Source organism: Salvelinus namaycush, chromosome 7, assembly GCF_016432855.1.
Source record: "Salvelinus namaycush isolate Seneca chromosome 7, SaNama_1.0, whole genome shotgun sequence".
Taxonomy (NCBI): Eukaryota; Metazoa; Chordata; class Actinopteri; order Salmoniformes; family Salmonidae; genus Salvelinus; species Salvelinus namaycush.
The window spans coordinates 10548886-10571063 of NC_052313.1; the positions used below are offsets into that span (position 1 = coordinate 10548886).

Genomic DNA, 22178 nt, shown 5'->3' on the forward strand with positions numbered 1-22178 from the left:
TTCCCAGTCGGAGCTCGTTCTTTTCCGAGTTCCCAGTTGTTTTGAACGCAGAATAATCCCAGACCCACTTTACTTCGGCACCTAGAATAGTTTTCTCTCTATAAACGAATATGTATTTAATATACCGTGTATTGCATTGTGGGCATTTGTATATCATGAATAAATACAGGTTAATTACACCTTTCTACTATTACGTAGGAGATTTGGGGGAAATTGCCGAAATTCCGCGACCCGGAAATATTGTTTTAGTGTTGCTGACGAGACACTGATATGCCACACACCCACTGACTGAGGGCGGCATAGATGGAATGCTTTCACCTCCCTCCTTTGAGCTGTCAGTTGACAGCGCAACACCGAGCCGGAAGCATCGTAGGAAATAACACAGATTTGATAAACCGTAGATTTTAGATTTCTCCTCTTTGGCACTGGAATAACGGTTGGGACACTACCATATTTTGGGGCTGACTAACGAACGCGTAAGAGGGAGGAAATCTAAAAGGACTGACTAGCTTTCTAGTTTAGCAAGCTATCGTTAGCTTTGGCCAGTGCAGCCGCAGCTCTGCAAAAGCTAGCTACGGTCGGAGTGTGTAGTAGGCAGGCGAGCTCCGTTGGAATCTAAAACCTAAGGCAAATTGGAGTATCTAGCTAATACAGAAAAGACTACAGTTGTTTTTGATTGATCGCTAGCTAAATGCAGAGTGTAGGTGATCATTGAGAGGCTACTCTCCCAGCTCCATAACGAACTGTCACTGACTGAGTGATATCCAGCCAATTGCCACTAAAGATGGCTATGGCGAGCAGCATTGCCGCATCTATTGCGAGCAAGACGAAGACGAAGAAGAAACACTTCGTAGCTCAAAAAGTGAAGCTTTTCCGAGCCAGCGACCCTCTGCTCAGCGTCCTCATGTGGGGAGTCAACCATTCGGTGAGTCTGTCCATTGGGGTTGGTTAGTGGTGGTCAAATCGATGTTTTCACGACCCTGTGTTACTAAACATAAAGTTCAACTAGCTAGAAATAGTGTCAGCTATGTGTCAAAGTGTGACTTGACAGACTCGAGACTGTCAGGCGCAAATCAGGGATGACGGCTAACAGTAGTTATCGTCCTGGCAATGCAAATTAGCACCTTATCGCAACAGGCTTGATTTTTAATTCCACTTGGCAGCAATTCAGTTCTAACTAGTTAACTAATTGGCCCTTCAGAGGGTGTTGGATAGATTGTCTGTCGTGTCTCGATTCTCCATAACTTGCCACACTGACTTTGGTCAATGTGAATTGCTGATAGAAAAGTTGTAATAATACTAATCAACTCTGCACTCTTGATGTGACATAGTACAAGTAGCTTAGTGGGTGGGTGGGTGGTATAAACTCTCCGAGCTCTCAGGGTCCAGTATCTTGAGAGAACAGATATTCCCATGTCAGAGAGCTTATCATCGATCCCTTCCTCACTGTCTCTTTCAGTCACTGTGACTGCACAGAAGGCTCAGTTAGAGCCATATAGCCCAACATAGGCTCACTGTCCCAATGTTTCATGACATAACATACTCATTTGCATTGGAACTAGAATGTTGTGTTTGTGTGGGATAATAAAGTTCTAACCCTCAGTTTGCTGAATTCTTTATCCTACATCTGAGTGTCTCTTCAAAATATGAATGATCACCATATTCAGGGTGTCACCATTCGATTCTCTGCAATGCTACACTGGCCTTTTTTAAAAGAAGAGATGTGTACTGTAGGTTTTCTATCTGGCATGCTTAATTGGAGGCTACAGACAAACTGAGGGGTTTTAAATAGTGAGCAGAGGTTATTTATTAGCTGGGCCTGAAAGGATTACCCAAGCCAGCAGAGGAAACCAGAGTTTGCTTTAAACAGAAAGTTTGTCCAAGAATAAACCTTGGCTGTGAATTGTAAGAGTGAAGTGTTGGCCAGACAGTGGTGTTCTCCCTCAGTTACGCTGCATCGGAGGCTGGTCAGTCCACCTCAAAATTCTACATGAAAACAGTCTCTTAGGGTGCAGGGTTACTAGTGTGTATGACAAGAGGGGGAGAAACACACTATATGGAAACAGTGTTGATTATGATCTGCTCAGGGCCTAACTAAGCAAAGACTAGCATGTCACGAGCCACAGGAGGTTTCTAGCCCCAGTCAAATCTGTGTAAGTCAGGAAGAGGATCCAAGGGAGATACAGTTGAAGTAGGAAGTTTACATACACCTTAGCCAAATACATTTAAACTCAGTTTTTCACCATTCCTGACATTTAAGCGTAGTAAAAATTCCCTGTCTTAGGTCAGTTAGGATCACCACTTTATTTTAAGAATGTGAAATGTCAGAATAATTGTAGAGAGAATTGTTTATTTCAGCTTTTATTTCTTTCATCACATTCCCAGTGGGTCAGAAGTTTACATACACTCAATTAGTATTTGGTAGCATTGCCTTTAAATTGTTTAACTTTAGTCAAATGTTTCAGGTAGCCTTCCACAAGCTTTTGTGGGGGGTGGGGGGAGAGACCACCACTGTCTGGCCAACACTTCACTCTTACACACAGCCAAGGTTTATTCTTGGACAAACTTTCTGTTTAAAGCAAACTCTGGTTTCCTCTGCTGGCTTGGGTAATCCTTTCAGGCCCAGCTAATAAATAACCTCTGCTCACTATTTAAAACCCCTCAGTTTGTCTGTAGCCTCCAATTAAGCATGCCAGATAGAAAACCTACAGTACACATCTCTTCTTTTAAAAAAGGCCAGTGTAGCATTGCAGAGAGAATCGAATGGTGACACCCTGAATATGGTGATCATTCATATTTTGAAGAGACACTCAGATGTAGGATAAAGAATTCAGCAAACTGAGGGTTAGAACTTTATTATCCCAATTGAGGTCAGGGCTTTGTGATGACCACTCCAATACCTTGAGGCACAGTTCTATTTTTGTTTCATCAGACCAGAGGACATTTCTTCAAAAAGTACGATCGTTGTCCCCATGTGCAGTTGCAAACCGTAGTCTGGCTTTTTTATGGCAGTTTTGGACCAGTGGCTTCTTCCTTGCTGAGCGGCCTTTCGGGTTATGTCGATATAGGACTCATTTTACTGTGGATATAGATACTTATGTACCTGTTTCCTCCAGCATCTTCACAAGGTCCTTTGCTGTTGTTCTGGGATTGGTTTGCACTTTTCGCACCAATGTACGTTCATCTCTAGGAGACAGAACGCGTCTCCTTCCTGAGCGGTATGACGGCTGCGTGGTCCCATGGTGTTTATACTTGCGTACTATTGTTTGTACAGATGAACGTGGTACCTTCAGGCGTTTGGAAATTGCTCCCAATGATTAACCAGACTTGTGGAGGTCTACAGTTTTTTTTTCTGAGGTCTTGGCTGATTTCTTTTGATTTTCCCATGATGTCAAGCAATGAGGCACTGAGTTTGATGGTAGGCCTTGAAATACATCCAATTGATTCAAATGATGTCAATTAGCCTATCAGAAGCTTCTAAAGCCATGACATCATTTTCTGGAATTTTCCAAGCTGTTTAAAGGCACAGTCAACTTAGTGTATGTAAACTTCTGACCCACTGGAATTGTGATACAGTGAATTATAAGTTAAATAATCTGTCTGTAAACAGTAGTTGGAAAAATGTCTTGTGTCATGCACAAAGTAGATGCCCTAACCAATTTGCCAAAACTATAGTTTGTTAACAAGACATTTGTGGAGTGGTTGAAAAACGAGTTTTAATGACTCCAACCTTAGTGTATGTAAAGTTCCGACTTGTATCTCAACCAGCGTGTCACTACCACAACAGTTTAGCCCGACATGAAATTCTATCCCAGTGGTAGTTTGCTTCACCAGGCTTGTCGTGACCACACCTTGGACTGGAATACTTATGTTGGCTCCAGAGAGGGCTGGCTCAGTGGGCTAATGTGCTCCTCTTTAGTCTCAGACAGTATCTGGGTTTGATTCCCAGGCAGTTAGCCCTAGCCCACATGTTCAAACCTTTTGTGTTGTTGCATTGCCTAACACAGGACAGGGTGATGGATAGAATAGTGTTATGCCAGAAGCTGCCTGTTTTCCAGGTTCCCACCTCCTGGTCACCAGTCTCTTTCTTGTGGACTTTGCAACCCTGCACTAACTGATCAGTTCAGAGCTTATTTCTTTCCCCTACTGCTTAACCACTATTCTTTTTATTTGGGACTATAAAATGTTTTAAGTGTGAACTTAAACAACTCAAACCAGATATAAAGTATGTTGTTTACATCATCTTTAAGAACTAACCAACACCAAAATCCAAACTAGACATGCAGAATCTAACATGTAATAAATGTCATGGCATGGAGCCCCCATTTAATTTAGTTATAATTTGAGTCCCTCAGATAGCATAAGAAAACAGTCTCTCAGCCCCATGACAAAATGTGTAGATATCCAGGAAATGTACTTTAAAACAGCCAAATCCTGCCTCTGTGGCCAAGAGGAGGGTCTGTAAAACTTTCGGTCGGAGACCACGCCATTGGCCACGCCCACTACTCCTACCCCTCCAACGCTAACTTTGCCACCTCTGCTAAAAAATAATCCTAGGGGAAACACTGTATTGAGGGTGATAGTTGAGGTTCTTGTAGAATTGTGGTTGGAGAAAGCCTGCTGATTGTGTGAGAACTGCTGCTGTCTATGCCCCAAGTTTGAGTAGGGGTCAGATGGAATGTCTGCTAGCGACAACACTGGAATGGAGAGAAGGGGAGGCCTGACAATACACACACACACACACACACTCTGAGGCTGGCAAAGAAACAGAACCCTCCTTATCTCCTGAGACCCATCAATTAAACACATCCACTCACTAGCACGTTCTGGAAACTCGCCAGCACTCTGCATTTCTGTTGCTGGAGCATCAGGACCGACGTAGACAACTCAAGTGGTAGTCGCCAGACGGCGTGGTAGAGAGAACAGAGAAGTCACTAGATGACTTGGTTTGATGCAGCACCTCTACTGTAGGTCATTCAAACACAAATTGCGTTTGTGATTTTAAAGCCTCGGCTGTGTGATTGTAAAGCCTCGGCTGTGTGATTTGTAAAGCCTCGGCTGTGTGATTTGTAAAGCCTCGGCTGTGTGATTTGTAAAGCCTCGGCTGTGTGATTTGTAAAGCCTCGGCTGTGTGATTTGTAAAGCCTCGGCTGTGTGATTTGTAAAGCCTCGGCTGTGTGATTTGTAAAGCCTCGGCTGTGTGATTTGTAAAGCCTCGGCTGTGTGATTGGTGGTAGTGAGTGAGAGCAGATAGACATGTCTGTCTATGATAGTTCCCTCTCCACACGGGGGGAATTAACAAACTCCGTCTGACACCCAAAGCCTCAGACATTCCTACTCTGTCTTAACACCCTGAGGATATAGGACTTAGTTTAGAGAGAGACACCCTGACTGTTGACATGCAGCCCAGCCGTTTTGCCGTCCAGCAACATCCCAGGCAGGAACCTGTGGCACTCCATCCATGGACAGGAGGTTGAGAAATACTGTTTTCTAGAATGTCTGTACACCTCTGGTGAATCATCATCATAAATACATACATACAGCGGTTGGCTCTAATTGGCTGCGTTTAGTCAGGCAGCCATATTCAGTTTTTTTTTCTTCTCACTTTGACCAATCAGATCAGCTCTGAAAATGACCTTGTGAAAAGATCACATGTGATTGGTCAAAAGACCAATTAGTGTAAAGATTTTTGATCAGAAATGCCTGCCTGTCTAAACACAGCTGTGGGCTCTTTGTAGGTGCTATTTCAGTGGTTCATTTAAATGATTTGATGTGTAGCGTACACTGAGTATACCAAATATTAAGAAAAGCTTCCTAATATTGAGTTTGCCCTCAGAAGAGCCTCAATTTGTCGGCACATGGACTCTGCAAGGTAAGAGTTCCACAGGGATGCTGGCCCATGTTGACTCCAATCATTCCCACAGTTGTGTCAAGTTGGCAGGATGTCTTCTGGGTGGTGGACCGTTCTTGATACACACAGGAAACTGTTGAGCATGAAAAACCCAGCAGCGTTGCAGTTCTTGACACAAACCGGTGCGTCTGGCACCTACTACCATACCCTGTTCAAAGGCACTTTCATCTTTTGTCTTGCCCATTCACCCACTAAATGGCACACATACACAATCCATGTCTCAATTGTCTCAAGGCTTAAAAATCCTTCTTTAACCTGTCTCCTCCCCCCCCATCTACACCTGGTGAGTGTTTTTCATGGTAAGAATTCTTACTGTTTTGTATACCAGTGTTGTCAGCATACCAGAATTTTGACTTCGATACTGATACCAGGTTTAGTATCACGATACTCGGTTCCAAAGCAATACCACAACAACAAAAAAGATGGCGTATGAGACAGTCACAGAATGGCACTTGGTCCAGACAGATTAACTCAGCTACTGCTCTGTTCAATCGTTGGGCATCTTGAGTTCAATGTCATTACATTATAAAAATGTTATGTACATTGTTTTGACACAGCCATGTAGGCATTCATTTGACTTTGGTAAAAACAATATAACTACAAAACAACAATGATAATCATTTATTTGAAAGGTAAATCTCCTGACGAACTGGATAAATGAAGATTGAGGTCCATTTACAATACAGGTGAATGCATAGCAGGGCTTGACAAAGGTCAGCTGGGGATTTTGGCAAAGAGGCCTTTTTATCTTCTTCCAGAGTCAGATGAACTGATGGTACCATTGTTATGTCTCTGTGTCCAGTATCAAGGAAGTTAGAGGTAGTTTCGCGAGCCAATGCTAACTAGCGTTGACTGGAATTCTAACCAATGGTATCTATCCTAGTGACTTGACCCTGCCTTCGTGTACGTACCTCATTCATCTGCACGTTGATCTGGTACTCCCTGTATATAGTCCGACGCTTGTGTATTTTATTTTATTCCTCGTGTTGCTATTTCTTTATTTTATTTTTAAACTCTGTATCATTGGGAAGGCCTCGTAAGCAAGTCTACAACAGTTACATTCATCTTCTGCACATCTATCACGCCAGTGTTTAATTGCTAAATTGTAATTATTTCGCCACTATGGCCTATTTATTGCCTTACCTCCCTTATCTTACCTCATTTGCACACACTGTATATAGATTTTTTTCTATTGTGTTATTGACTATGTTTGTTTATTCCATGTGTAACTCTGTGTTTGTGTCGCACTGCTTTGCTTTCTTGGCCAGGTCGCAGTTGTAAATGAGAACTTGTTCTCAACTAGCCTACCTGGTTAAATAAAGGTGAAATAAAATAAAAATATTCAGCGCATTGGACAGTTAAAAATCATGTTCTCTCCCCTGCTGCCTATTTCCCCGTCCCTCTACCCCTCACTCTCTCTCTCCTGCTGCCTATTCCCCCGTCCCTCTACCCCTCGCTCTCTCGCTCCTGCTGCCTATTCCCCCATCCCTCTACCCCTCGCTCTCTCGCTCCTGCTGCCTATTCCCCCATCCCTCTACCCCTCGCTCTCTCGCTCCTGCTGCCTATTCCCCCGTCCCTCTACCCCTCGCTCTCTCGCTCCTGCTGCCTATTCCCCCGTCCCTCTACCCCTCGCTCTCTCGCTCCTGCTGCCTATTCCCCCGTCCCTCTACCCCTCGCTCTCTCGCTCCTGCTGCCTATTCCCCCGTCCCTCTACCCCTCGCTCTCTCGCTCCTGCTGCCTATTCCCCCGTCCCTCTACCCCTCGCTCTCTCGCTCCTGCTGCCTATTCCCCCGTCCCTCTACCCCTCGCTCTCTCGCTCCTGCTGCCTATTCCCCCGTCCCTCTACCCCTCGCTCTCTCGCTCCTGCTGCCTATTCCCCCGTCCCTCTACCCCTCGCTCTCTCGCTCCTGCTGCCTATTCCCCCGTCCCTCTACCCCTCGCTCTCTCTCTCCTGCTGCCTATTCCCCCGTCCCTCTACCCCTCGCTCTCTCTCTCCTGCTGCCTATTCCCCCGTCCCTCTACCCCTCGCTCTCTCGCTCCTGCTGCCTATTCCCCCGTCCCTCTACCCCTCGCTCTCTCGCTCCTGCTGCCTATTCCCCCGTCCCTCTACCCCTCGCTCTCTCGCTCCTGCTGCCTATTCCCCCGTCCCTCTACCCCTCGCTCTCTCGCTCCTGCTGCCTATTCCCCCGTCCCTCTACCCCTCGCTCTCTCCCTCCTGCTGCCTATTCCCCCGTCCCTCTACCCCTCGCTCTCTCTCTCCTGCTGCCTATTCCCCCGTCCCTCTACCCCTCGCTCTCTCTCTCCTGCTGCCTATTCCCCCGTCCCTCTACCCCTCGCTCTCTCCCTCCTGCTGCCTATTCCCCCGTCCCTCTACCCCTCGCTCTCTCTCTCCTGCTGCCTATTCCCCCGTCCCTCTACCCCTCGCTCTCTCTCTCCTGCTGCCTATTCCCCTGTCCCTCTACCCCTCGCTCTCTCTCTCCTGCTGCCTATTCCCCCGTCCCTCTACCCCTCGCTCTCTCCCTCCTGCTGCCTATTCCCCCGTCCCTCTACCCCTCGCTCTCTCTCTCCTGCTGCCTATTCCCCCGTCCCTCTACCCCTCGCTCTCTCTCTCCTGCTGCCTATTCCCCCGTCCCTCTACCCCTCGCTCTCTCTCTCCTGCTGCCTATTCCCCCGTCCCTCTCCCCCTTGCTCTCTCTCCCCCTGTCTTTCTGAGCCAGTGACTATGTCTGGGTCTGTGTGTGACGTAACAGGCTGTTCCTATTAATAGCAATCTAACAGAATAGATTGGATCTCACAAAGGACCTGGATTCCCCAGGGACCAGCCGAGCACATTCAGAGTGTGTGGTGTACGTGCGTGTCTTTCCACATGGTCTGTCACACTTGTGTCTGGGTGGTCGGGTTGGAGAGGGGCAACTTGATGAAGCAGGAGAGGTCATCTTTTGTGCACAGTTGGGGTTGGGACCTCTGTTGCGCCCTCTACTCTGTCTGTGTGTGTGTGTGTGTGTGTGTGTGTGTGTGTGTGTGTGTGTGTGTGTGTGTGTGTGTGTGTGTGTGTGTGTGTGTGTGTGTGTGTGTGTGTGTGTGTGTGTGTGTGACAGGTGTCCGCTGCATCCGTGTAGCTGTAGCATGCCGTAGAGCAGAGGGAAATAATGTGTTTTGCCAGAGGAGACAATGACATTGATTTAAAATGAATAAAGCTTTAGTCACCAACAGTAGATATCCTAGTGTCCTCGTTGCCCTGCATGGCTATCAATGTGTGTACAGTAGGCCCCACCAGAAGTGAATGGTGTGTGTAAAATCACATTTTATTTGTCACATGCACCGAATGCAACAGGTGTAGACCTTACTGTGAAATTCTTTCTTACAAGCCCTTAACCAACAATGCAGAATTATTTTAAAAGTAAGAAAATATTTGCTAAAAATCTATATATACAGTACTAGTCAAAAGTTTGGACACACCTACTCATTCAAGGGTTTTTCTTATTTTTACTATTTTCTACATTGTAGAATAATAGTGAAGACATCAACTATGAAATAACACATATGGAATCATGTAGTAACCAAAAAAGTGTTAAACAAATCAAAATATATTTTAGATTCTTCAAAGTAGACACCCTTTCCCTTGACAGCTTTGCACACTCTTGGCATTTTCTCAACCAGCTTGCCTGGAATGCATTTCCAACAGTCTTGAAGGAGTTCCCACATATGCTGTGCACTTGACTGCTTTTCCTTAACTCTGCGGTCCAACTCATCCCAAAACAAGGTGTTGGTGGTAGTAGTGGTACCAAGTGTTGGTGGTAGTAGTGGTACCAAGTGTTGGTGGTAGTAGTGGTACCAAGTGTTGGTGGTAGTAGTGGTACCAAGTGTTGGTGGTAGTAGTGGTACCAAGTGTTGGCGGTAGTAGTGGTACCAAGTGGTGGTGGTAGTAGTGGTACCAAGTGGTGGTGGTAGTAGTGGTACCAAGTGGTGGTACCAAGTGGTGGTGGTGGTAGTAGTGGTACCAAGTGGTGGTGGTGGTGGTAGTAGTGGTACCAAGTGGTGGTGGTGGTGGTAGTAGTGGTACCAAGTGGTGGTGGTGGTGGTAGTAGTGGTACCAAGTGGTGGTGGTAGTAGTGGTACCAAGTGGTGGTGGTGGTGGTAGTGGTACCAAGTGGTGGTGGTGGTGGTGGTGGTGGTAGTGGTACCAAGTGGTGGTGGTGGTGGTGGTGGTGGTAGTGGTACCAAGTGGTGGTGGTGGTAGTGGTACCAAGTGGTGGTGGTGGTGGTAGTAGTACCAGGTGGTGGTGGTGGTGGTAGTAGTACCTGGTGGTGGTAGTAGTACCTGGTGGTGGTAGTAGTACCAAGTGGTGGTGGTGGTGGTAGTAGTACCAAGTGGTGGTGGTGGTGGTAGTAGTACCAGGTGGTGGTGGTGGTGGTGGTAGTAGTACCTGGTGGTGGTGGTAGTAGTAGTACCAGCTACTAATGTAGTAGTAGTTTGGGAGACAGATAATTGGGTTCGGGAGCCAGATAATTGGGTTCGGGAGCCAGATAATTGAACTCTACACTAAACACGGTGATCCGTGGTTCTCTTTACATGGTAATCACTGAAATTAGACTAACAGGCTGAATTATTCACCACCACCATAGGCTGGGCTGTCGTCTTGTGAGAGGAATGTTACTGTTACTATTGGGGTGCAGAAGACGTGAGGTACTCGGACAGAAGACGTGAGGTACTCGGACAGAAGACGTCATTTACTAAAACAGATTGAACAGAGTTTACACTATTTGATTCATCACATGTAGTTGTTCCAAGACAGACAGTGGTTATAAAAAATGGCTAACTAACCTAACTGTGCATTCAGCGTCCTTTCATGGGATTGCCCTGATTTGTACATAGTTCCACCAATGAAATGTGCTGGATCTGGGTGTGCTTACTAGCCTGAACCAATGAGGTGTCATCCGGTTTAGAGCAGAATATCTATGTCACTGCTGCTAGGAGAGATTACATAACCGGTCAACTTTCTGAATCTGTCCCTTTTCTAGTCACACATCAGATGAGTCACTAAGCACCAGCTGCTCTAGTAGGACTGTGACTGTATAGAAAGGTCTAGCCTACAGGTAACTGCCAAAATTAAAGGTACACTGACACAACGTGTCTTAATGGGGCATTTGGTCAGCACGGGCCAGAACCGCTTCAATGGACCTTGGCATAGATTCTACAAGTGTCTGGGACTCTACTGGAGGGATACGACACCCTTCTCACACAATAAATTCTGTACGTTTTTGTTGATGGCCGGTGGGAAACGCTGTCTCGGAATCCCTCCAGAATCTCCCAGAAGTGTTCAATTGGGTTGAGATCTGTTGACTGACACAGACGCGCACAAACGCACCCACTTTAAACCACTGATTTGTTTACACTAGATGACTGCTAGAGGGCGCTGTGTTGAAGCCAATGTGCCTCCATCTTAACATTCCTTCTCCAGTGTAAAAAATATTTAGGAAGTTATAGAAATGCATTTATTAATGTCTACAATCATTTTTGGCAAGTATATTCTATTACAGACAACGTAATGCATGTTTTAATTTTCAAAGATTTTACTGAGTTAGAGTTCATATTTTTATTTAATTTAACCGTTATTTAAAAAGTTAGGATCGTGGATCAGAAAACCAGACAGTATCTGGTGTGACCACCGTTTCCCTCTTGCAGAGTGACATCTCCTTCACATAGAGTTGACCAGGCTGTTGTCCCACTCCTCTTCAATGGCTGTGCGAAGCTGGATATTGGTGGGAACTGGAACACACTGTCGTACGCATTGATCCAGAGCATCCCAAACATGCTCAATGGGTGACATGTCTGGTGACTATGCAGGTCATGGAAGAACTGGGACATTTTCAGCTTCCAGGAATTGTGTACAGATCCTTGTTACATGGAGCCGTTAATTATCATGCTGAAACATGAGGTGACGGCCACACAATGGGCCTCAGGATCTCGTCACGGTATGTCTGTGCATTCAAATTGCCATCTATAATTGTGCAATTGTGTTTGTGGTCTGTAGCTTGTGCCTGCCCATACCATAACCCCACCGCCACCATGGAGCACTCTGTTCACAACGTTGACATCAGCAAACCACTCGCCCACTCGACGCCATACACGTGGTCTGATGTTGTGAGGCCGGTTGGGCGTACTACCAAATTCTCTAAAATGACATTGGAGGCGGCTTATGGTTGAGAAATGAACATGCAACAGCTCTGGTAGACATTCCTCCAGTCAGCATGCCAGTTGGATGCTCCCTCTAAACTTGAGACATCTGTGGCATTGTGTGACAAAACGGCACATTTTAGAGTGGCCTTTTATTGTCCCCAGCATGCTGTTTTTAATCAGCTTCTTGATATGCCACACCTGTCAGGTGGCTGGATTATCTTGACAAAGGAGAAATGCTCACTAACAAGGATGTACACAAAGTTGTGCAGGACATTTTAAGAGAGAAATAAGTTTATGATGCGTATGAAAACTTGTTTTGTTTCCGTTCATGAAAAATGGGACCAACACTTTAAATGTTGTGTTTTATATTTTGGTTCATTGTATATTATGTGAGCTAAACATAATGTTACTGTCGCCACGACAACAGCAAAAAATACTTAAATGCATGTAATTTTGTCCTTCATTGAAATACTGTGGAATTCCATTCATTCCTATGGAGGACTGCTCCTACTAAGGAGTACCAATATGGCTGACCGATGGCTTCAAACCCTCTCAATGGACAATACATAGCATAAGCAAATCGGGGTTTAAATTACATCGTTGCTTTACACATCACTGTGTGTCGGTCAGTCGGAGAGCTGTGTGTCGGTCGGTCGGAGAGAGCTGTGTGTCGGTCGGTCGGAGAGCTGTGTGTCGGTCGGTCGGAGAGCTGTGTGTCGGTCGGTCGGAGAGCTGTGTGTCGGTCGGTCGGAGAGCTGTGTGTCGGTCGGTCGGAGAGCGGTGTGTCGGTCGGTCGGAGAGCGGTGTGTCGGTCGGTCGGAGAGCGGTGTGTCGGTCGGTCGGAGAGCGGTGGGCCGGTCGGTCGGAGAGCGGTGGGCCGGTCGGTCGGTCGGAGAGCGGTGGGCCGGTCGGTCGGTCGGAGAGCGGTGGGCCGGTCGGTCGGTCGGAGAGCGGTGGGCCGGTCGGTCGGTCGGAGAGCGGTGGGCCGGTCGGTCGGTCGGAGAGCGGTGGGCCGGTCGGTCGGTCGGAGAGCGGTGGGCCGGTCGGTCGGTCGGAGAGCGGTGGGCCGGTCGGTCGGTCGGAGAGCGGTGGGCCGGTCGGTCGGTCGGAGAGCGGTGGGCCGGTCGGTCGGTCGGAGAGCGGTGGGCCGGTCGGTCGGTCGGAGAGCGGTGGGCCGGTCGGTCGTTCGGAGAGCGGTGGGCCGGTCGGTCGGTCGGAGAGCGGTGGGCCGGTCGGTCGGTCGGAGAGCGGTGGGCCGGTCGGTCGGTCGGAGAGCGGTGGGCCGGTCGGTCGGTCGGAGAGCGGTGGGCCGGTCGGTCGGTCGGAGAGCGGTGGGCCGGTCGGTCGGTCGGAGAGCGGTGGGCCGGTCGGTCGGTCGGAGAGCGGTGGGCCGGTCGGTCGGTCGGAGAGCGGTGGGCCGGTCGGTCGGTCGGAGAGCGGTGGGTCGTTCGGTCGGTCGGAGAGCGGTCGGTCGTAGAGCTGTGGGTCGGTGGGTCGTTCAGAGAGCTGTGGGTCTGTCTGTCAGAGGGTGTTATGAGAGAGAGAGAGAGAAGCCTCCGTGTGCTGACTGAGTTCCTCTCCCACTTCCTGTCCACCGGGGCACGGAGCTTGCTCACTCCGCTCTGTGTCGGAAACACCAGACTCTGTCACCAAGGCGACGACGAACAGGAAGTGGCACTATGAAAGTTGGCTGAGCGAGTGAGAGAGAGATAAGAGACTGACATTTGGAGCCATCATCAGAGGAGGAGATTAAATGCAACATGAACATGAGAGCTGCAGTTGTCACCACTTAGCTTCACTCAGAGTTGATTGGAACAAGCCAAGGAATACAGTGACTATGATGCGTCCCCAACAGCCCTCTATTCCCTTTTGTATTTTACTTCTTTTGACCTTGCTAGTGCCCATAGGGCACTGTAAAGGGGATAGGGTGCCATTAGGGACACAGACCGGCCCGGTAGGGCTACTCATCCTGGAGGTCTGGAGAATGCTGTTCTCTGTGGTTCTCTTCATTTTGAGCTAAATCCTGTCTGACTGAACAGATGAATGCGTCATGATGATATAATACTACAGAGAGATTAGTAATCCTGCTTCCTTAAGGGGAGAGATTTGTAATCTGTCACCGTCAGCCCCGAGAATACATCGCTGCTGCTTCCTGCCACTGTGCTGTCCTCCTGAAGGTTGGCCCAGTGCCTTGTGTGCGTGTGCAGGGACATTGTCTTCTCTCCTGCCTCTGTACTGTGTGTGAAACAGAGCTTTGTGATGTGGTGACGTCTCCTGAAGTACTCAGGATGCATCAGTCTCTGTGTGACGTTGTTGCCTGGCACCCCACATCACTGACAGTCTGTCTCTCTCTCCCCTTAACATCCAAGTTCCATCATCTAGTTTCTGCCCCCTTCTGAAGTCCACTAGCTTCCTTTCCTTGTCTCCTTTCGTCCTGGACCAGATACTGGTTAAGCTGCAGCCTCAATGGCGATCTCTCTGTCTCTCTCTCTTAATTCAATTCAATAAATGCTTTATTGGCATGAATGGGTGGTTTGGTCATTCATGTCATTTCAGCAAGCCATGACCATCTCAGATTGTTCTAAAATCATCCCTGTACTTCTGTAGAAACAGCTGAGATTAGCATTCCTGCAACATTCTTTTGTTGAAATATAATTTTATCTCTGAGAAATTAAGCTAATTGATTGCACCCAAGTTAATCATTTTAATTTATAGGATTCATATTATATTTAATAAATATAGTACCTAACATCCAGTTTCGACACTTTTTTTCCCCTGAGTAATCCAAAGAAACTGTCAAAACCCACCGATGAACCCTCCAGTCCCCACGCCAACCCCACCCCGACAACAAGTATATAGCATCAGTCCTGTCTGACCAGTAGTATGGAGCTGTGTCTCAGAGCATCTTGTTTCTTCATCCTATATAAAGTATTCCCAGTGAATTTGGGGATGTTTTTCCCCTGTTCTGACGACAATATAGTCATTGAAGTTGTTAGGTTTATGTCCCTTCCTGTTATTACCAGGTTCTGACCACTAGATGGTGCTGTTCCTACTATGTGGATAAAAAATATAAATAAACTTTTAGGAACCCCCCAACCTCAGGTTTAAAGGGATAGTTCACACAAATTACAAAATGACACATTGGTTTCCTTACCCTGTAAGTAGTCTATGGACAATGTATAACAGCATACCAACCTGCATCCCACTGCTGGCTTGCTTCTGAAGCTAAGCAGGGTTGGTCCTGGTCGGTCCCTAGATGGGAAACCAGATGCTACTGGAAGTGGTTTTGGAGGGCCAGTAGGAGGCACTCTTTCCTCTGGTCTAAAAAAATAATATCCCTATGCCCCAGGACACTGCCCTGTGTAGGGTGCCGTCTTTCGGATGGGACGTTAAACGGGTGTCCTGACTCTCTGTGGTCACTAAAGATCCCATGGCACTTTTTGTAAGTGTAGGGGGTCAACCCTGGTGTCCTGGCTAAATTCTCAAACCATCATGGACACCTAATCATCCCCAGCTTACAATTAGCTCATTCATCCCCCTCTCCCCTGTAACTATTCCCCAGGTCGTTGCTGTAAAGGAGAATGTGTTCTCAGTCAACTTACCTGGTTAAATATATAAATAAATAAAATCCATGCTTTGGTTTAGTTTCCATGTCCACTGTTTCAAATGCTAACTTTTTTAGCATTTGTGGCACAAATCCAATGCAAGTCAATGGTAGCAATGTTAGCATATCCAAGTTCTCTAAGTAGCATCAATGAGTTACACTACATTTTTTTAATGCTAATATTATATGCTTCTAACAACAGAAACAATTTCAGAACAATCTGAGATGGTGGTGTCAATCCTCTTTGCCACTGTTGCCAAAGCAATGTATATGAAGTATTATATAAATTAACAATATGTTTGAGCAACAATGGTACTCTATATTCTCAGTCAGAAGACTGGACACACCTACTCATTCAAGTGTTTTTTTCTACATTGTAGAATAATAGTGAAGACATCAAAACTATGAAATAACACATATAGAGTCATATCAAAACATATTTGAGATTCTTCAAAGTAGCCACTCTGCATTGATGACAGCTTGCACACTCTTCGCATTCTCTCACCCAGCTTCATGAGGTAGTCACCAGGAATGCATTTCAGTTAACAGGTGTGCCTTGTTAAAAGTTGTGGAATTTCTTTCCTTAACGTGTTTGAGCCAATCAGTTGTGTTGTGACAAGGTAGGGGTGGTTTACAGAAGATAGTATTTTACAAAATAAGGCTAAGTCCATATTATGGCAAGAATCACTCAAAATAAGTACTTTAAGACATGAAAGTCAGTCAATACAGAACATTTTTGCAGTCGCAAAAACCATCAAGCTCTTTGAAATTGACTCTCATGAGGGCCTCCACAGGAAAAGAAGACCCAGAGTTACCTCTGCTGCAGAAGATACGTTCATTAGAGTTACCAGCCTCAGAAATTGTAGCCCAAATATACACTGCTCAAAAAAATAAAGGGAACACTTAAACAACACAATGTAACTCCAAGTCAATCACACTTCTGTGAAATCAAACTGTCCACTTAGGAAGCAACACTGATTGACAATAAATTTCACATGCACATTTGTGGCCTGCTGGAGGTCATTTTGCAGGGCTCTGGCAGTGCTCCTCCTTGCACAAAGGCAGAGGTAGCGGTCCTGCTGCTGGGTTGTTGCCCTCCTACGGCCTCCTCCACGTCTCCTGATGTACTGGCCTGTCTCCTGGTAGCGCCTCCATGCTCTGGACACTACGCTGACAGACACAGCAAACCTTCTTGCCACAGCTCGCATTGATGTGCCATCCTGGATGAGCTGCACTACCTGAGCCACTTGTGTGGGTTGTAGACTCCGTCTCATGCTACCACTAGAGTGAAAGCACCGCCAGCATTCAAAAGTGACCAAAACATCAGCCAGGAAGCATAGGAACTGAGAAGTGGTCTGTGGTCACCACCTGCAGAATCACTCCTTTATTGGGGGTGTCTTGCTAATTGCCTATAATTTCCACCTTTTGTCTATTCCATTTGCACAACAGCATGTGAAATTTATTGTCAATCAGTGTTGCTTCCTAAGTGGACAGTTTGATTTCACAGAAGTGTGATTGACTTGGAGTTACATTGTGGTGTTTAAGTGTTCCCTTTATTTTTTTGAGCAGTGTATATGCTTCAGAGTTCAAGTAACAGACACATCTCAACATCAACTGTTCAGAGGAGACTGTGTGAAATCAGGCCTTCATGGTCGAATTGCTGCAAAGAAACCACTACTAAAGGACACCAATAAGAAGAAGAGACTTGCTCGGGCCACAAAACACGGGCAATGGACATTAGACCGGTGGAAATCTGTCCTTTTGGTCTGATGAGTCCAAATTTGAGATTTTTGGTTCCAACCACCGTGTGTTTGTGAGACGCAGAGTAGGTGAACGGATGATTTCCGCATGTGTGGTTCCCACCGTGAAGCATGGAGGAGGAGGTGTGGGGGTGCTTTGCTGGTGACACTGTCAGTGATTTCTTTAGAATTCAAGGCACACTTAACCAGCATGGCTACCACAGCATTCTGCAGGGATACGCCTCCCATCTGGTTTGGGCTTAGTGAGACTATCATTTGTTCAACAGGACAATGACCCATCACACCTCCAGGCTGTGTAAGGGCTATTTGACCAAGAAGGAGAGTGATGGAGTGCTGCATCAGATGACCTGGCCTCCACAATCACTCGACCTCAACCCAATTGAGGTGGTTTGGGATGAGTTATTATTCTACAATGTAGAAAATAGTATAAACAAAGAGAACTCTTGAATGAGTAGATGTGTCCAAACTTTTGACTGGTAGTGTATAGTTCAACATAAACAATTATGCATGGGAAGTAATACACCAAAAATGTAAATAATAGCAACAATTGTAAAATCTGAATAAATATAAATATAATTAGGCGGCTCTAAAAATCCTGCTGTCTGGAGGCTCACTAGACTACAACTCTGTCCCTGCCTCCTCCTCCGACACTCTGTGTTAGATTCTAAAAATCCTGTGTTTGACATTTGTCTGCAGTAGAAATGCAGCATGTCTAGTCAAGGTGATTGTTGGCCGCAGTAGATGGGTTCTTAGTCTTTAGGCGTTGGTACTGGGCTGGAACCAAAGCCTGCACAACCAGGATGTTGATCACTGAGCTAACGAGGCAGAGGAAGGGGATGTGATGAGGATGGAGGTCAGAGGTCAAGGAAAAGGTATCTGGTCTAACAGTTCAAACTGATGGGATTTTATGCTTAGTCACTATTCTACAAATACATGATTCTGTCTCTCTGTCTCAGATCAATGAGTTGAGCCATGTTCAGATCCCTATCATGTTGATGCCTGATGACTTCAAGGCCTACTCCAAGATTAAGGTGGACAATCACCTCTTCAACAAGTAAGTGTGCACACACACACACACACACACACACTAATCCAGCGTTCCCCAAACCAGGGGTCATGACCCTGATTTAAAAGTAGTTTGTGAGAGAAACAGCCATTTCTGTTTTCTTCCTATAAATGTGCCTCTATCTTTTGAATGGTTTAAACTACAAAATATTATGACCCCATCACTGAAAGATAAGACTCTCAGGAACACGTATGTCTGTTTCCCTCTACAATGACCACGAGACCAGGCACTATATCAGGCGGAGGGGAAAATAACAATCCATGATGTTCTTCTCTAAACAGAAGATCATACAAAATACCTTTCTGATTTCACTTCCTTCAGACTGATTTGTAATAGACTGTCATAGTCTCAACATTGGCTGTTGATTACATAACTTATTTTTTTTACATGTTGGGGTCGAGGGCCACACCAGTTTGGGAACTCCTGGTCCTAAGGTAAATGCTATCTAATGTTAAATGTATGTGTGTGCAGGGAGAACATGCCGAGCCATTTCAAGTTTAAGGAGTACTGTCCTCTGGTGTTCCGGAACCTCAGAGAGAGGTTTGTCATCGATGACCAAGATTTCCAGGTACACACAGAGTGAACATCTCACTCCCTCTCCCACTCTGTTTTTCTCCCAAATCTTGCCCTTTCTTTCATATCTTATCAACAACTTTCTCTCCTTTCTGTCTTGTTTCTCTCTCTCGGTTTCTGTCTCTCTCGCTGTGTTCTGTGTTGGCATGATAGGTCATTGGTTCTGGTCCTCTGCAGCTGTCTCTGTGTCATGTTTATATTTCAGTGGAGGTGGAAAGACAACCAGACATGGAGGGGGCTAGGAAGGGTGGGGTGGTTCTGGAGGGCATCAGCTGTGTGCCAGGGGCAGGGGGGGGGCAGGGGGGCCACAACCTCAGGGGAAGGAGAGGTGTTTGTCGTCACACACGGTGGCGCCGGTGTAGGGCTGGGCAATTGGAGGGTGCAGTAGAGGGATTGGAGGCCTACCTGACTTCAGCTGTCTCTGATACTCACACAGTCCACCTCCTCTCTCTTTCTGTCTGTCTCTCTCTCCATCTTCTCTCTTTCCTCCCTCCCTCTCTCTTTCTGTCTGTCTCTCTCTCTCTGTCTGTCTGTCTCTCTGTCTGTCTGTCTGTCTCTCTCTCTCTTTCTGTCTGTCTCTGTCTGTCTGTCTGTCTGTCTCTCTCTCTCTGTCTGTCTCTCTCTCTCTGTCTGTCTCTCTCTCTCTGTCTGTCTCTCTCTCTCTCTTTCTGTCTGTCTCTCTCTCTCTTTCTGTCTGTCTCTCTCTCTCTTTCTGTCTGTCTCTCTCTCTCTTTCTGTCTGTCTCTCTCTCTCTTTCTGTCTGTCTCTCTCTCTCTTTCTGTCTGTCTCTCTCTGTCTGTCTGTCTGTCTCTCTCTCTTTCTTTCTCTGTCTGTCTCTCTCTTTCTCTCATTCTCTTTCGCTCATTCTCTCTCGCTCATTCTCTCTCGCTCATTCGCTTTCGCTCATTCTCTCTCGCTCATTCTCTCTCGCTCATTCTCTCTCGCTCATTCTCTCTCGCTCATTCTCTCTCGCTCATTCTCTCTCGCTCATTCGCTCTCGCTCATTCGCTCTCGCTCATTCGCTCTCGCTCATTCTCTCTCGCTCATTCTCTCTCGCTCATTCTCTCTCGCTCATTCTCTCTCGCTCATTCTCTCCCGCTCATTCTCTCCCGCTCATTCTCTCCCGCTCATTCTCGCTCTCGCTCATTCTCGCTCTCGCTCATTCTCGCTCTCGCTCATTCTCGCTCTCGCTCATTCTCGCTCATTCTCGCTCTCGCTCATTCTCGCTCTCGCTCATTCTCGCTCTCGCTCATTCTCGCTCTCGCTCATTCTCGCTCTCGCTCATTCTCTCTCGCTCATCCTCTCGCTCATCCTCTCGCTCATCCTCTCATCCTCTCGCTCATTCTCTCATCCTCTCGCTCATTCTCTCTCGCTCTCGCTCATTCTCTCTCGCTCATTCTCTCTCGCTCATTCTCTCTCGCTCATTCTCTCTCGCTCATTCTCTCTCGCTCATTCTCTCTCGCTCATTCTCTCTCATTCTCTCTCATTCTCTCTCTCTCTCGCTCATTCTCTCTCTCTCTCGCTCATTCTCTCTCTCTCTCTCTCATTCTCTCTCCTCTCTCTCATTCTCTGTAGATTCAAACACTGTTTCATATGTTTCTAGAAATGAGTGATTGACTCTTCTCTTCCTGTAGAACTCCCTGACCCGTGCGGCTCCGTTGAACAGTGATGCTCAGGGTCGGACTGGCGCTCGCTTTCACACCACCTACGACAAACACTACGTCATCAAAACCATCACCAGCGAGGATGTGGCTGAGATGCACAACATCCTCAAGAAGTACCACCAGGTAGAGGCGCACGTGCACACACACACACACACACACACACACACACACACACACACACACACACACACACACACACACAACATCCTCAAGAAGTACCACCAGGTAGAGGCACACACACACACACACACACACACACACAACATCCTCAAGAAGTACCACCAGGTAGAGGCACACACACACACACACACACACACACACAAGCCTATAGAAGTACCAAAGTGAGTTTCCCCCCCCCCCCTCCTAGTTCATAGTGGAGTGTCATGGCAACACGCTGCTGCCTCAGTTCCTGGGGATGTATCGCCTCACGGTGGACGGAGACGAGACCTACATGATCGTCACCAGGAACATCTTCTCCCACCGCCTCCCCGTCTACAAAAAATATGATCTGAAGGTAGGTGGAGGGAGGGAAGGAAGGAAGGAGGAGGCGTGGAGGGAGGGGTTACAGGCTTACAAAAGGAAATCAATAATAAAATGCCTGCCATCTTTCTGTCTGTCAGGGCTCCACTGTGGCCAGGGAGGCCAGCGACAAGGAGAAGGTACAGTCATTCACACACACACAACCAGCTCTGGACCTATACATGGTGTGTTTAATGTATTTATATAGACACTGAGTATGGATTCTGATTCCTGGCCACTCCCTGTCCTATACAACCATGTGGAGGGAGGGAGCTGTGTGTTCAGACCTGGTGATTTAAACCAACACCACTTCTGTCCATTACCTACCTGACCTGCCATTCTGTCTTCAACTACATGGGGGGTATTCAAACCATCTACCCTTTTCTGTTAAGACCCCTGCCCCCACCTGCCCGTTACACACACCCCCCACCTGCCCGTTACACTCCCCCGCTACCTGCCCGTTACACCCGCTACCTGCCCGTTACACCCCACCCCCCCCACCTGCCCGTTACACTCCCCCTGTACCTGCCCATTACACCCCACCCCTCCCCCAACCTGCCCGTTACACCCCCCCCCACCTGCCCGTTACACCCCCGCTACCTGCCCGTTACACTCCCCCATACTGTTGCATGCTCTGTGTCTTCAGTCCAGTTTGCTCCATCACTTTACTACTGCCACAGCAGTACCATTGCGTACCCTGCTTGGTGTGTGTGTGTGTGTGTGTGTGTGTGTGTGTGTGTGTGTGTGTGTGTGTGTGTTTACATTGCTGGATTATTTGATCAGATGCTGTTTGTTGTATGAGGTGGTTTTCTGGTAATGAGAGCAGACTTTCTCTGAGTGGGAGTGAATGAATGAATCAGCCCATAGTCATACATTTGAAGGACATGGCTCTGATTCAGC

General features: G+C 47.1%; 1 protein-coding gene across 1 annotated transcript in view; it reads left to right on the forward strand.

Moving 5' to 3' along the window:
- Positions 1 to 351: 351 nt before the first annotated feature.
- Positions 352 to 22178, forward strand: part of LOC120050316 (phosphatidylinositol 5-phosphate 4-kinase type-2 alpha-like) — a 35013-nt gene continuing 13186 nt past the window's right edge. Inside the window, exons 1-6 of the mRNA XM_038996894.1 lie at positions 352 to 925; positions 18413 to 18510; positions 18994 to 19090; positions 20730 to 20882; positions 21127 to 21273; positions 21380 to 21418. Coding sequence (XP_038852822.1) covers positions 785 to 925; positions 18413 to 18510; positions 18994 to 19090; positions 20730 to 20882; positions 21127 to 21273; positions 21380 to 21418 — 675 coding nt within the window. The 5' untranslated portion in view covers positions 352 to 784. The remainder of the gene's footprint in view (positions 926 to 18412; positions 18511 to 18993; positions 19091 to 20729; positions 20883 to 21126; positions 21274 to 21379; positions 21419 to 22178) is intronic.